The sequence below is a fragment of the Sinocyclocheilus grahami genome, unplaced genomic scaffold, assembly GCF_001515645.1.
Source record: "Sinocyclocheilus grahami isolate Dianchi unplaced genomic scaffold, SAMN03320097.WGS_v1.1 scaffold72.1, whole genome shotgun sequence".
Lineage (NCBI taxonomy): Eukaryota > Metazoa > Chordata > Actinopteri > Cypriniformes > Cyprinidae > Sinocyclocheilus > Sinocyclocheilus grahami.
In genome coordinates this window covers 846,983-864,272 of record NW_015505251.1, presented here as the reverse complement: position 1 = coordinate 864,272, position 17,290 = coordinate 846,983, and the positions used below count along the sequence as shown (strand labels likewise).

The window sequence follows — 17,290 nt, the reverse complement described above, 5'->3', positions numbered from 1 at the left end:
GGGGTCTAAACTGAAAACAAAATGACTATGGAGCCATTGGCTCCTTAAAGTAAACATTTAGGAGCCATATTACAGAATCACTCAATAAAGATGTTTTTTTTCTGCCTGTATTAGAAAAAAAGCTTACAATTGGACCGTAATAACCACATATATTTTACTGGGATTATTTTATAGGGGTCTAAACTGAAAACAAAATGACTATGGAGCCATTGGCTCCTTAAAGTAAACATTTAGGAGCCATATTACAGAATCACTCAATAAAGATGTTTTTTTTCTGCCTGTATTAGAAAAAAAAGCTTACAATTGGACCGTAATAACCACATATATTTTACTGGGATATATAAAAAATATTACCATCACTATTATTAATTTAAGCAACAAAACTCTGGAGTATTATTTATTTTTACTTATACCTTATCATATCAAGGAAACAGATTAATGTTAACAACTGCTAACGAGTTACTAAATTAATCTGATTCGAACTGCTAACAAAAAGCTGTTTCATTAAACTTTTTGTCTGACTCATTAAAAAAATCTGGTTCATTAGAGTCATTTGTTCATGAATCGGACATAATCTAAAATGACTCAGTGAAAGAGTCATTCGTGAACACCTCTGAATGATTCATCAAATTTGTCAGATTTAAACCACTAACTAAAGGCTGTTTCATTAAATGTTTTGACTGACTAAAAAGAACTGGTTCATAAGAGTCATTTGTTTATGAATTGGACATCTCAATACATGCACAAGGTAATATCTTGATGAAAGGGCATTTTAGTCTCAGTCTGGAGCCCTGTTTTACGGACCTTTTTGCGCAAACGCATCTTTGTGTGTATGCACATCATACCTAACATGATATCTAATATAACAATAGACACTATTTAAATTGAATCTATCTGATTATATCTTTTTACATCTGTCCTCATCTGTTTCATAATACATACCATCTGTGGTTAATCTATATAAACAATCTCACCACCCTTGACATATCACCATGTGCGTGCATGATGAAAGCTGGGGGAGGGGGTCCATGAATTCAATCAGATACAAATAAGACTCTGGATTTATTTCATAAGAGGTTTAATCTATAAACATGCACTCATCTGCAATTTCCGCCCATTCCTTTTCTGGAGAAGGACAAGACTGAATTTAATTGTTAACCATAATGCGCTTCCTAGAATGCCATAGAATGTGATGTAAAAAGCAGGGTGGGCTGAATTATGGAAGGGGCAGGACAAGCACATAAAGCACTATTACACCGACCCAAGCCTGTCAGACTTCTGGGCTACACAACTGCCTTCTTCCCATCCATATATAGACCGGATCCATTATAGTACGAGTTCAGTAAGGCAATCACGTTATTTCAATCCCATCTCTACGTCTGAACTCCCTACTTTTCCATCTTTACCATCTGGCCTCTGGAAGCCTGACAAAGTCACTTGATCATCCAGGCAGCACAGATGTTCAGACATAGCCGCTACAAAAGAACTTCAAATGCTGTTGAAGTGGGTTAGTTACTGTATGTTGGTAAGAGCAGGTCACGTAACACAGGAAGAACTGTGTGTGTATCAGTGGTGATCTAAGGCAAAGTCCTCACTGTTTTTCATACGCTTTATTTTAATCCAATGTAAACTAATGTTCCAGTTACACTTCAAGGGATAATTGACCCAAAAATTTTAATTCTGTCATCATTTACTCCCCCTCAAGTTGATGAACACAAAAGAACATATCTTGAAGAATGTTGGTAACCAAACAGCCTTTGACTTCCAAAGTATTTTTTCCCCAGAAACTGTCTGGTTACCAACATTCTTCAAAATATCTTCTTTTGGTTTCAACAGAATAAAGACATTCACGCAGGTTTGGAACAACATGAGGGTCAGTAAATGATGACAAAATGTTTGTTTTTGGGTGATTTATCCCTTTTAATGTTGGCACATTTTCCAGATTTTCAAGCTTTTCAAGTTAGTATTAAGCATTTTACATGTATTCCAAAATAATAACTATAAAAACAGTAACAACATTCTAATTTCATGTTTATTTTATTTGTGAACTGATGTTATTTTATTAGTCAACGTATTTTGGGATCATCATTCATCAAAGCTCAGTAAACACTGACAGGTAAAAAGTGTCACGATGGTCACAGACACAAAGATGAACCTGATCACTAAGAAGCTGACTGCTCACCAAGAAACCCTTACAGGTCGTGTTTTCAACTCGTTTCAAGTTTGATTTTTACATGGTATCTATGTAGGTGAGTTGTTTACTTCCTTTTTAATTAGTCTTCACATTATATTTATTCATTTAAACCGATGTGCATGAAAACGAGACAGGATTTATCAAATTAACTGCGTAATAGGCCAGTCATAGTGCAATGGATGCACTGCCTCCTCTTAATAGACGTTTCCCCATTTGCTCTCAATTACCCCCACCAAAGCCACAGTGTTCATGTTTTTATGTTACGTATGCTATAAAAATGAGTTGATTTATATACGTTTTTTTCATGCTATAATTTTCATAATTATTTTATTTCTGGACTACGGATATTTTCTCTACGAATTTTCAAGGAGGCACTGCCTCCCTTGCCGCCTCAGAGGAAACGCCCGTGGTGTATATGTGCCAGTTGTGCTGATGGCGGGGGGGACGGGGCACCCTGGCAGCGTCCAGATTTCTCCCAGCAGTACTGTCTGCTGAGCGCCGTCCCAGCTGACCATTTGTCAGCATTACAGAAGTTGCAGTGGTAGGCCATCCAGCCGACTCATTTATCAGGGTTGTAATAAAGACTATGAGAGCAGACGCTCAACCTCATAGCTCCAGCTGAACCTCAGCTGAGTGAATGTGTGTGGGGGGGGTCAAGAGGTCAAGCTGACAATCACTGCCCCTTCCATCCTTCTTCTCCTGCACTGCCTGGGCCGACAAAGGGCACTGATAAATTGCTGATTGAGTGATATTGCTTGATCTTAAAAGACAGGGAAAAGTTACGCCTTCTTTCTTTGTGTGAACATTTGGGCGGCGTTATGCAAATCTTCCCACATCGTGACGTAGATATGTGGGGGCGTGTTAGAACGAGCCGTTTTAGGTAGGTGTGGCTGACTCTTAACTTTTATAAAGAATATCTCTTTGGATTTGAGACTTTAGTCTTTGCAACTTTACAGATCTTCTTTATGCACCAAGAGCTTGTAACACTCCAAAGAGAAAGGAAAAAATGAAATTGCATCATATGACCCCTTTAATGTTATTTTGGGCAATTTAGCCTTAATACTATTTTATTTTTATTAGGGATGCACCAATTCCCTGATACAATTCTGGCTGATTTTTATGTTAATAACCAATAAATAACTGATAATACAATTCTATAATATTTTGTCTAAATAAAAATTTAAAGTTAATGACCTGAATTTAGGAAAAGTGAAATTTAAAAACAAAATCTGAAAAGAGAATTTAAGCATCACAACATTGTAATGCACAGTATTAATGTTTCATTTTTGAGATTTGCTAAAGATTACATTTAATATTGTTATTAAATTTGTAGTATTACATATATCTAATAGCAATCATTAACCAATATGAATATGGAATACAGCTACCACAAGGATGAAAGTTTACATGTTTGATCAATGAGGCAACCATTGTCCTTGTAACTTATTTGCAACTTTAAAATGTCAGAGGAATTTTTTTGTTGTTGTTGAACAACAATTGCAAAGTCTTTTTTAAGCAATTTTAACCCGCATATTTTACTCAAAACTATGGTACAGATACATGACACATCCCTATTTCTTTTATCTTTATTATGCATTTTCATTGCCATGTTCAAATATTTTGATTAATAGGTTTCTGTCAAAGTGTAAAAAAGTGTAAATCTGCTGTAAATGAGAGAAGTGATTCCATAGCAAAGATTCTAGAATGGAGCTCCATTAAAATCTTAACGTTGCATTACAGGGAAGCAGCTGGTAAAGGTTCCTACAGCATCTTTACACCAGCTGCTCTGTCATGACAATCAGCACACATGATTTCTTTCGGTTTGTTCATGCAAAATATTCATTAATTTCATGTACACTTATGCACCATATATACATACTGTATATGCTTATATGCAGTTACTGTATGTAGTAAACACTGCTGCAGATTACAAATTTAACCAGATATCATTTGCTCACAATGCCATGAGGGAGCCGTGGGGCTGTCCTGTACGCCAGTGAACCTCATTTAAAAACATTCATACTTGCTAATGCACCGTTGCCTTGTTCAAAACATCCGTAACATGAGTCACATATTTTTTTACACATTAACATTCATCTTTTCCTGTGTGCGTTTCCTGGTGTGCATGCACTAAATGAGTATTTACATCTATCACAAAAGGACAGCACAGACCCGAGCAAATTGACCCACTGACCTTCCTGTGTTTCTTGTATAGCCCATCATCCATTTGTGAGTGGTGGGCCCTGCTTTTAGCCTGCTGTCTGTGCTCAATGTGGAATGATGGAGCTGTGCATTAGTCAGAGTGCTTTTCAAGGTAAGAGCCATTCAGCGCGCAGCCCTGAAGCCTCATCACACCCATCCTGAAGGTGACTGATTGGAAAACACTGACTCATACACCTCTCAAAGCAGAAAGGTCAATGTTCCAATCACCAATATGTAATCAATACAGTGCAAAATGTAATTAGTACAGACAGAAAAGATGAGTCTGAGACAACAGACTCAGGCTGGGAACACTCTGTCTCAAATATGAAGCGCAATTTAAATTCTGCCACCTAAAACTATGAAACATATCACATTTGCAAATTAAAGATTCTTCCCGAATGATGAGGGGCTTGTCAGATGATTGCTTCGCAAGTGTCTCTGCAGCAGCGAGTGACAGGTGAGTAAAAGTGCAAAGGTATTCTTGAATTGGAAGAACGTCAAGACGGAAATTATGTATAGATTAAAAAATATAATTTGGTTGACATGCAGTTCTTATTTTTAAAGGAAAATGAAACTGAATAGAACATTTACGCAGAAAATTGAGTGCTGCGCATCTCTCAGAAGTATACTGCATGGAGCAGCTCTTGACAAATAACACTGGATTATCCCTTGTATTGCTCGCAGAGCTTTTACAGTAAGACAAAAAAAAGAGTGAGACAAACAAAAGCTAAAAACAACACAGAGCTCTGAGGTAGTGTACAACAGCTTTCTGGAGTGAAAATGAAGTGCAACATGGACTACACTGTGCCTTGAAAATGACTGTAGCAGGTTTCAGTGAGCAAAATGCATGGCTAGCATTTAGTGTTATATTATGCATGTATTGTATGATATTTATGATGTTTTAAAAATGAACATGAACTTTGTAAAGCTCTTTACTGATAGAATCCTCAAAACTAATGCAAATCCTGAGAAACTCATGTCAAATATCAACATTAAATATTACTGGCAAGAATGTAACATAGTCCCCTTTGTTAAGTGACCAATATTTGATATGAAATATGAAAACTGTACAAAAGATGTCACTCACTTGTACTGTAAAGGAAATCAGGATAAAAGAGGCCTATATTAGAAAAGACCAATTTAATTTTAAACTGTCATCTCCATAATTCTCATGTTCCAAACACTGTGCTTTAGTTAAACACCTTTTTTTGATTATATTGCTTTCTTTCTGTGACAATAAATTAAATAGTCGTCTAAGAGATTTAAATAAGTACACTTGCTAGAATTTTCCTTAAAATAAAATACATTTTACGATAACTTGTGAAGGTGCAGATCACTGAAAGTATATTTCACTTCTAAATCAGTTTCTTAGTCTTAACACAGTGATCTCCAAATTAAAAACCTGTTGAACCTCAAATTTTCCGGCTTGTTATACATGATCACATTTAAAACACTGATCAGATAAATCTATAACCAAATATCTGGCTTGTGTACTAACTTTACATCACATTAAACTGAATGAGAACTTACAGCCATTACACAAGAAAAATGGGAAACGAAAACGAGAGACTGAAACTTATAGATCTCCGGCTCGAATAAAAATAATACAATGCTGTAAATAAATACGAAAGAGTGTGGAGCAAACAGGAAATACACTGTCAGGCGCGGTGCTGTCCATCCTGTGCGTGCTTTATCACAATTACGCCGATGACTTTGTGACTTACGAGTGCATCTGTTGTGAAACGCGTGATGAGAGAACATTTCAGCTCGCGTGCAACCAAAGTATTAGTGGAACGTCTTAAATCAACCTCCTCGACACAAATCTGCTGGAGTTTTTTCTCCGCCAACAAATGTACAAGACAGTGAGAAATGTGTCTACCCGTCGGGGTCTGTGGAGCTGCGCGTACAAATGTACGTACAAATACAGCAGAACAAATGTTTAGAATTACACATGTAAATCCTTACCATGACCTCGTGCCATCCACACGCCAGCAAATACGGCCAGAATCAGAATGACCATGTTTGGTTTGTAATTTCTTGTCGAGTTCATGCTAGCGGCAGTGGGCTCCTATCACAGAATATGTCCTTGTATTAAAACACTTTCCGAATAATTAAAGAGGAGCAGGACGCAAACGTTCCGCGCCGTGAGGAACGAGGAGGCTGCGCGAGACGGGGAGCTCTGGTCAGATTTATAATTGTGAACGGAGGAGAGAGCCAGAGAATGTTCAATTTCTGTCAGCACCTCTCAGACTGAGTCAAGCCGTTTCAGTACCGCGGACAGCTCCTAGCGTCAGCAACTGGAACAACTTCAGGCTTCGCGCAAAGTTTGTACCGTACATAATCTAATAGTGCCCTCGATTAAATGGCTCGAGTATTACAATTTGTATTTCATTTCAACTGCTAACCTAAGAGAAAGGAGGAAGTGGTCGACCGTGCTCTATAAGACCAAAGTGCTCGGATTAAACAGGTTACTCTAGTGTGCACACCTACTGGACTAGTCAAAAATAGACTTAAAAAAATGTAATTCCCCCAAACATAAATACATTTATCATTTGAAATACGCGTTTTCTGTAACAAAAGTCACATTGATATATTTTGTAGGGCATAGTGTAATAAATGCACGTGTGTAACTGTCTAGAGACTATAAAAAAGAAAAGCATTAAAGAGGCTGAAATATGGTGAAAGAGGTTGTCAAATGTTTTATTTTTATTTCTTAATAAATACAAATTTAATTAAAAATACTAATAAAATTAAATATTATCATTACTTAAACTAAAAAGCCACTTCATTTTCATGGGACAAAAAAAAAGAGTACTGAGTACTTTTAAAATACACACACACCATTCAAAAGTTTAGGGGGGAAAAAATCTTACTGAGCCTAGACTTTTGAATGGTATATATATTTACTTGCTTTATACTACTACTCTATTAAAGAAATTAACACTTTTATTCAGCAAGGATGCACTAAATTGATCAAAAGCAACAGTAAAAAAAAAAAAACATTCATTATGTTATAAAACATATTTCAAACAAATGCTGTTCTTTTGAACTCTCCATTCATCAAAGAATACACAAAAAAGTATCAGGCTGATGATACACGGGCAACTTTTTGAGCAATGTTGCCATCAATGGGCACCCAGGTGAGACACATGGCCCACAACCATTCTAAAGTATCCAGATATAAATTTGTTACCCATTCTCAGTGGGAAAGTGCCCAAGCAACATTGCTCAAAAAAAAGTTGCCTGGCAAAATTGCTCAAAAAGTTGCCCCATGTATCATTATCCTCACAGTTTCCACAAAAATATTAAGCAGCCCAACTGGCATTAATAATTGTCACACCAAATCAGCATATGAGAATGATTTCTGAAGGATCATTTGACACTGAAATGTTGCAATTCAGCTTTGCATTCATTACAGGAATGAATTACATTTTATTACATATTCAAACAGAAAACAGTGATTTTATTTGCAAAAACGTTTTTGGTCAAATAAATGTAGCCTTTGTAAGAATCTTTCGAAAACATAAAAAACTGACCTCAAACATTTGAACAATATATACCACATAGTTAAACATTCTTATCAAACAGCAAGTTTAGTTTAGGTCAAACTGTGCAATTCTACCAAAAATCATGATGTTCGTGTTATATTCAAGACTCCATATATTTGGGCCTTTCTACGAAAAGTCAGGTTTTGTTCAGGTCAGAAGGAGTAATAAACATCTTAAATGTTCATTATTTAAAGAAGAAATATTTATAAAAAATATATTTTTTTCTTGAAAATATGTTTAAAAACTTTTTTAAATGAAACATTTAAAGTGTAAGAAAACGGATTTTAGCATTTACCTGATGGTTAGACAGCATGTTAGACCTGTCTCTGAACAATAACTTTCCAATTACAGCAATATCACAGCTATTTGCAACAGAGCTACTGTTCAACTTTTTTTGTTTTGCTGCATTCTTTCCCTCTAGAATGGGTCATTCTGGTGAATAAAAACATCTAATTAAGAGCAAACCGCCTCTGTTTATAGCGATAATTTAAAGGAATCTTGAGAGGAAAAAGAAAAAAGAAAATCTCAAAACTTGCCTCTCCTAAAAATTACCCATACAATGACCTGCTCATCAGTTCCCAGTATTTGCACTCCACAAAGAACTAAATGGTAAGGAAAAGAGCAACACTCATGAAATATACATGAGGTGAGACAGAGGACTTTGTGGCAATAATATAGAAAAGTGATGCCGCAGAGTCGAAGAGTTATGAACGTTAACCACCAAATGTTAATGCAGTCTTCATCTGCCGGCCATTATTAGAATTATAGGAAGCCATCATCACCTTTTCATTTCCCCATATTTCCCTCGGAGCCTGCTCATGTTTATGTGGAAATGTTCTCTGCCTGTCTGTGTAATACTTACTATTCCAAGCGCAATGGCGAGACTGAAACTGGTAATTATAACGGCACACTACAAAAATAAGAATGCTGAATTTACAACCTATTTAGACAAACTTAACAAGCAGGGAATGATTGATTTCTTGATTGAAGCGGTGTAGTCTTAACCAGCTACACTGTATTCTGTCTGTTTGAATGCAGATGTTTCACAAGAATGGGGTTATTCCCCTGAAGCTAGACTGGGCCGGGGATCATTGAAGCATTAAGTTAGCCTGTGCCTACCAGCAGTATCCTGAGGTTAAATCATCTCTGTATGTCAATGCTTAAAGTGATATTTCAGCCAAAATTCTGGCATCTTTTAACCACCCTTATTTCTTTCCAAACCTGTATGACTTTTTTCTTCTGTGCAACACAAAGGAAAGTATTTTAAAGAAGGTTCAACAGTTTTTGTCCATAAAATAAAACTCAGCAGGGTCCAAAACAATAACAGACCCCACTGACTTTAAATTGACTTATGCACAAAATGCTTCAAAATATATTATCTTGTGTTACACTGAAGAAAAAAACATGCATATGCAGTGGTTTATACTTGTAGTTTGACTCTCCTGGTTCTTTTGGTCCTTTGGTTGGCTTTGCGTTCACACTGTAATTTTTAACACTGAACCTAAAGATGCAAAGCATAAGGTATAAATCTATGGTCATAACCTGATTGGACAGCGTATATGACTTGTATCTTGCAAATTTACCAAACATCTAAAACAATGCTGTGTGCACATTGTATGTGTTTAAAAGTGTTATTTTTTCCAGCTTATAACACACCAAGAACTTTTCAAATGTGTATAGGAGTCAAAACAGATCCAGCAATGTCTCCATTGCACACATATCTGCTGTAATGAGACAGCAGTTCTGATGCCTGTACCAAAATGTAATGGGCAGCAAAGCTCCTATGATAAAAAGAACCATGCTTGAGCATTCTGTCCTCTTTAGGGTCACAACTTGTGACATCACGTCCTGTTTTTGGGTTGATTAGATGTCTTTGGTCTTTGGTTTTATACACATATCGGCTGAACCGCACCAGAGTTCATTTGGAAGCAGGCCAAGAACCACTTTTTCAGGGGGTCTCAGTTTGCATGTTTGATGCGCACCAAGATTAGGATGGCAGCGTTCACTCTTATTCAAGTGAACCACACTAACAGAGCAACTGTACCAGAGTTTGTTTTAATCGAACACAACCTGCTAAGTGTAAAGCACACCCTTAGAAAGTACTACATTTGAATAAGAACTTCCTACACAACTGTATAAAAAGTATGTTCTACTACATTATGAATGCGTGTACTGTAGTATGAGTGAATTTTAGACGTTTTACTACATCCTTAAAAATTTTACTACATCCACACTACATTTACACATTAATTATGAACACTGAGAATTCATAATAACAAACTACTGTTTTCACGTACTGTTTTATAAAAAATTGGAAATTCAGATACTATTCTTCACATACTATTTTATTTGGACACACTACTATTTTCATGTACTGTTTAATAAAAACTGCGAATTTGGACATGCTACAGGTGCATCTCAATAAATTAGAATGTCGTGGAAAAGTTCATTTATTTCAGTAATTCAACTCAAATTGTGAAACTCGTGTATTAAATAAATTCAATACACACAGACTGAAGTTGTTTAAGTCTTTGGTTCTTTTAATTGTGATGATTTTGGCTCACATTTAACAAAAACCCACTAATTCACTATCTCAACAAATTAGAATATGGTGACATGCTGTAACGAGGAGGCTGAAGCCGAGTGAGAATCCATATGCAGAAGTTTATTTAAAGGGCAATCCAGAAACAGTGTCAGAAAGGCAGTAGTCTAAACACAGTCAATCAGTCCAATCGGCAGCCAAAACAGAGGGAAAATCCAATAATCAGAAGTAGAATCAAACAGGAAAGGAGTCATACACAATATCAATAGACAATGGTAATAGAATGCTCGGTAAGGCAGTGAGACTGGCAATACTTCGCAGAGAGTGTTTGGGCAAGCCATGCTTTATGGCTGCCAAACAGGAAGTCACCAACGAGGCAGCAGAGGGCGCGTGACAGTCAATACTTGGGCGAGGGCTCCCTCTGCTGGCCTGGCATTACACATGCCAATCAGCAAATCAACTCAAAACATCTGCAAAGGTTTCCTGCGCCTTCAAAATGGTCTCTCAGTTTGGTTCACTAGGCTACACAAACATGTTGAAGAATGCTGATCTGACAGTTGTCCAGAAGACAATCATTGACACCCTTCACAAGGAGGGTAAGCCACAAACATTCATTGCCAAAGAAGCTGGCTGTTCACAGAGTGCTGTATCCAAGCATGTTAACAGAAAGTTGAGTGGAAGGAAAAAGTGTGGAAGAAAAAGATGCACAACCAACCGAGAGAACCACAGCCTTATGAGGATTGTCAAGCAAAATCGATTCAAGAATTTGAGTGAACTTCACAAGGAACGGACTGAGGCTGGGGTCAAGGCATCAAGAGCCACCACACACAGACGTGTCAAGGAATTTGGCAACAGTTGTCATATTCCTCTTGTTAAGCCACTCCTGAACCACAGACAGCGTCAGAGGCGTCTTACCTGGACTAAGGAGAAGAAGAACTGGATTGTTGCCCAGTGGTCCAATGTCCTCTTTTCAGATGAGAGCAAGTTTTGTATTTCATTTGGAAACCAAGGTCCTAGAGTCTGGAGGAAGGGTGGAGAAGCTCATAGCCCAAGTTGCTTGAAGTCCAGTGTTAAGTTTCCACAGTCTGTGATGGTTTGGGGTGCAATGTCATCTGCTGGTGTTGGTCCATTGTGTTTTTTGAAAACCAACGTCACTGCACCCGTTTACCAAGAAATTTTGGAGCACTTCATGCTTCCTTCTGCTGACCAGCTTTTTGAAGATGCTGATTTCATTTTCCAGCAGGATTTGGCACCTGCCCACACTGCCAAAAGCACCAAAAGTTGGTTAAATGACCATGGTGTTGGTGTGCTTGACTGGCCAGCAAACTCACCAGACCTGAACCCCATAGAGAAACCTGGGCTTCCATACCACCTCAGCAGTGCCACAAACTGATCACCTCCATGCCACGCCGAATTGAGGCAGTAATTAAAGCAAAATGAGCCCCTACCAAGTATTGAGTACATGTACAGTAAATTAACATACTTTCCAGAAGGCCAACAATTCACTAAAAATGTTTTTTTTATTGGTCTTATGAAGTATTCTAATTTGTTGAGATAGTGAATTGGTGGGTTTTTGTTAAATGTGAGCCAAAATCATCACAATTAAAAGAACCAAAGACTTAAACTACTTCAGTCTGTGTGCATTGAATTTATTTAATACACAAGTTTCACAATTTGAGTTGAATTACTGAAATAAATGAACTTTTCCACGACATTCAAATTTATTGAGATGCACCTGTACTCTTCATGTACTAATGTTTGTCTAATATATAATAGGGCAGTAGGCATATTTGAAGGTAGGGAAAATAATAGATTAAAAAGACATAACATGAATCACACCACAACACAAGATTTTACCATGCACACATAAAATGATCTAAATAATCCTGTCAGAACTGCAAGATAATATAGAGCAGTAAGAATCTTTTGCATGTTCTATTCATATAAAATATTTATCAGTGTAGTATTTCATTTATATGATTTGCTATGGAAAGCTCTTGAGGCATGTGCTGAAAAATAAAACCCGCCTGCTGTATAAGCGTATAAGAATCAAAGTCATGTCCATATACTGAAAACTATTTAAAAGCCATATAAATTCATATTTTGCCTCCTGCTATAAATCAAGAACAGCAACATTTTGCATTTATCTAAATTAACTCGAAAGTCAAACACACCCACACTAATCTCCACTTTGGACTATAATGCATGCAAATTAAATATTAAGGTCATCAAAGGGAAGCAATTCTAGGCTGTCGCACGCAGCTGGAAGACAAGAAAAAGGTCAGGCTTTATGGTTTCTGGATGGCTTCATGGGAGCATCAAAGCAGCTCAGAGGTTTATATTTAGTCGTAACTGTTGAATGGGGTTTTATGTCCATGCTAGAGACTGTGAGCTTTATCAAAACGGAAAGTTACTCATCAAACGCACAAACTACTGTGGGCAGCCTTGGACTTATTTAGCACAAGCGCGAGATGTGAGTTCTCTCTGCTCAGAAGTAATTGTCTTCGCCTGCTGTTTGCAAAAAGGCTAATGGCAAGAAAGAGTTCAGACTTCGTCCGTATTTCAGGACCTCAGTCATGCTACTTCGAGGAATTATGCTCAGGCTTGTTTTTGTAAAAAGCATGTCTGCTTCAAAGACGGTACAGTAACTTGTGTGTAATTTAGTTTTAATAGCTGGGTCACTTGTTTCATGGTGCAAAACAATATATCTTCCTTTCAAAAAGAATTCGCTTGCTTTTCGAGATTATAGCTAAACAAATTGGAGAGTTCAGGGTTTAAACGAGTTTAATAAGAGTCATTTCTACGCCGCTGAGCCAACCCAGATAGGATGTGGGCCTCATTTCCTGCCTGCTCATCACCTGCCAATCACCCTGCCATTCAGGGCCAAGGTCTGAACACAGCTTAAACAACTCCTACTGTTTGCAAAGGAGACATACCTACACGAAAGGAATGAGAGACGCTTGACAATTCCCTTTTTCCGAACTGTAAATGTCTAAAAATCACAGATAAAAAAATGCAATAGATGCCAATCAAATTATTTAGAGAACAACTCAAGAGCTATTCTGACACAGATAGTGTATCTAGTTTCGTTCCTGTTCACCAAAGCTTGTCTCGACATGCTGGAAAAACAAAACCTTCATCATACTTTTATCAGCCAGGCTGAGAGAGGCAATAATATACTTTCTACTTCAACCGTAATGAAATCTGTGTTTCTGATCTTGCCGAAATAATTGCGAACAGGATCTCGAACTGTCAATGCACCACGGTTCTATACAATCTTAGACGCCTGCGTTCACCGAGCAATCAACTCTCATCAAGCCTGACCACCAAATCTTTCTGTCGAAAGTCGACTGAGAGCAATTTAAATTATTTAAAATGCACATCTTCAAACTCTTTCGGTTTATTTCATGCAAAAAGCAGAAATTTCTCTTCATGGTGCCCATACCACAAACTGAGCTGATCGCAAGCTTGTTCATGATGAGGTAATACACACCCGCACAAGCCATCTGGCAAAGCCACGAAACCAAAAACAAACAACACCCTTGCAATTCAAGACCTTGTTTTGTGCATTATAACACACAGTGTGATTCTTTGAATATTTGTTCTTTCTTTACGCCATGAGAAAATGGCCTGTCTCATTGTTTATGACACACAAGCCTGAGTGCATCTGCATTCTGTAAACTGCATTTATTGTCTTGTGGATCCTGAGGCTGATAGATGACTCACATCCAAAACATATGGAAATAATAATTTCAGTGGCTACCATCTAAATATGTATTCTAGTTAATTTTGTCATCATTTTACAAAAGACTTAAAAATAGTAAGCAAGGTTGTTGTTTTGTTTAATTGAAACTATTATAAATGGCACTGTACCATATGTATATCACAAATACATCTGCACTGAATTATTGCCATTAAACAAATTTCACATACTGTATATTGTTCCAATATTAGTAAAGTAATAGTAAAAGACATTTATAATTATAATCATGTTCTTTTAACTTTCTATTCACACACACACAAAAAAAACCACAAAAATATTAAAGAAAATACAAAATAACGTTTTCAAAATTAATAATAATTATAAATGTTTCTTGAGCAATAAATCAGCATGTTCTAATGATTTCTGAAGAACTGGAGTAATGGCTGCTGAAAATTCAGCTTTGCCACCACAGGTACAAATGACATTTTACAATATATTCAAATAGAAAATGGATATTTAAAATTTAAATATTATTTCACATTAGTACAGTTTTTATTGCATTTTTGATCAAATAAATGCAGCATTGGTGAGCAGTGTTGGGGGTAACGCATTACAAGTAACACGAGTTACGTAATCAGATTACTTTTTTAAGTAACTAGTAAAGTAGCACATTCATTTTTAAAGTAGAAGGAAATATCTAAGTTACTTTTTCAAATTTACTGTCCAAGTTACTGTATTGACTGACAGTTCTCATGTTGCCATGTTGAGAGAAATCGGGAGTAAGTGCAGAGGCGTTGTGTGCGCTGTGTGAACATGATGCTTAGGGCTACTGTAGATCTAGACTAAATATGATGAACATGTATTTACTCATCTCACCTGCACAAAAACAGATTCAGTATTCCTCATAATAGATCAAAACAGTCAAACGCAAACTCAGTAGGCCTATATTATAAAAAACTTTTCCAGCCAAAGATGGAATTTTCCATTATTCATGAGACAACGCTAATCGAACATTATTCAATGTTATACGCTAGGGGGCGCTATTATGCACGTCCTGAATGAGTCTTGAATGTGGCGATCAAAAACGCAAACCAGGAAGATGCAGAAATGAGCGATCTCATATGTATGCATATGAAAAATAATGCGATCATCAACACTAACCGCATATAATTGAAAACTGCCTAATGTTACAGTGTGAATGTCAATCCAGAAAGTGAGAACTTTCTTCTCCTGCGTCATATTCTTCATGAAATTTGTTTGAGCTGCGTTCTCTACTGTACAGACGTGAATTTACATTTCATTCAGCCTGAGGCATATTCATTTCACTTTTGGTGTGAAAGGGCTTTTACATTTGTAAAATAAGAACTTTTTTATATTAAAAACAAACAAGCAAGCCCTGCCCAGATTTAAAAAGTAACTCAAAAGTAACGTTAAGCATTACTTTCCATAAAAAGGTAACTAAGTAATGTAATTAGTTACTTTTTTAGGGAGCAACCCAATATTGTAACGCATTACTTTTAAAAGTAACTTTGCCCAAAACTGTTGGTGAGCGCAAAAGACTTCTTTCAAAAACATTAAAAATTCTTACTAACCCCTTTTGTAGTGTACACTATAGGACGTTAACATGTTTCAAGGCCTCACTTATATGTCCTAAGTTTTTAGCAGCATATCTAAACATCATCACCTTTAACTAGCACCTTTAACTGTGGTAATTCCTATAATGCTCTGTCACAAAGTGGCCATGTCAGTACAGACTGAGGCTTGACCAGTCACCATATCTTAGGCGATCTCTGTAGTGGAGCCTTGGTTCGGGTTAAAAAGTACCCACAGACCTAGCGCCCACTCAGCCCCACTGGGCAGGGATCTATCAAGCAGTCCACCTGCATGCTCCGTCTCACACATAAATGCAGGGGCAAGCATAAAGCATCTAGCCCGAGGGGAAATGAAAGCCTTGCACCATGGTGACATCTGTCCTAAAGAAAAATTGTTGCAAGTGGCATTTCTACGTTTTCTGACCACCTTAAAAAAAAGTCCAACAAAACACTGTGAGTAGGAAATTAAATGGAGAGCACAAAAAAGAAAGAAAGAAAAATCACTGAACCTTGCAACTTTAGAGTACTAACGCATGTGTTTTACAGAGGTCCCATACTTCAATATATTAATTCCTAAACTTGCTTCGCCAAGCAGAAACAGACTTCAGATCATGCTTCAGAAAATCCCTTTATCTGTCTTACAGCTCAAAAGCTCCACAAAAAGATCTTTGCCACTTTGAACCTGCCTAAAACAACATCAGAATTTTTTTTTTTTTTAGGAAGTTTAATGTATGAATATTTGAGAGTAATGAATTCAGGCAAAAATCCCTGGGGCTGCAATAAGAGCATGGAAGAGAGTACAAAAACTGCACTACATGACTGTATGTCTTAAGCCATCAGACTCCAGCCTACACTATTGCACAGTCAGTAGACTATATTTTGCTTTTCTTCTGAGTCCCTATTTATTCAAGAAACATCTGTGAGTAGATAGTGACCCTAAGCTCCTTACACTGCAGTCGGCAATGCACCAAGACACATAAACCTCACATCAAAAGTTAAAGGGCATCGCTCAGCAGAGCAGGAGTGCCGCGAAGTGACCAGACACGGTCTTTCTCTGCTCGGCAGATGTTGTGGTCATATTCTACAGAAGACAGAGCTTCGGACTGTACCAAAAAAAAAGTGCTCTCTGCCCCCTGGAGTCAGTCGGATCTCTATTATCTGAACAGACTAGGACAAAGCTGCCAACAGAAATCTGTCTGTTCAAAGAGTAAGACTGGTTTAGCGTTCACTGATCAACATTAGTATAGAAGATACTGATGTATCACAAATTATTAAATTGGCTTGAAAAAGCCAACTTACTGAAATCCTATTTAAACTTCTTCTTCTTCTTCTTCTGAGACCAAATTTTAAAATGTATCTCCTCCTAGACCTTTAAAGCTACAACCACCAAACTCAGGTCAGACCTTCAAACTGGTCTGACTCGGGTTGCTATATCTTTTCTAACTGATCCGGCTTACGGTTTTTGTAAACCAGACTATCAAAACCACCTAAAATCCCATAGACTTTCAT

At 37.1% G+C, this 17,290-nt stretch overlaps 1 protein-coding gene across 1 annotated transcript in view; it reads right to left on the bottom strand.

Moving 5' to 3' along the window:
• Positions 1-6,630, bottom strand: part of LOC107585606 (seizure protein 6-like) — a 182,408-nt gene extending 175,778 nt beyond the window's left edge. The window contains exon 1 of the mRNA XM_016272695.1: positions 6,362-6,630. Coding sequence (XP_016128181.1) covers positions 6,362-6,446 — 85 coding nt within the window. The 5' untranslated portion in view covers positions 6,447-6,630. The remainder of the gene's footprint in view (positions 1-6,361) is intronic.
• Between the last annotated feature and the right edge of the window lie 10,660 nt (positions 6,631-17,290).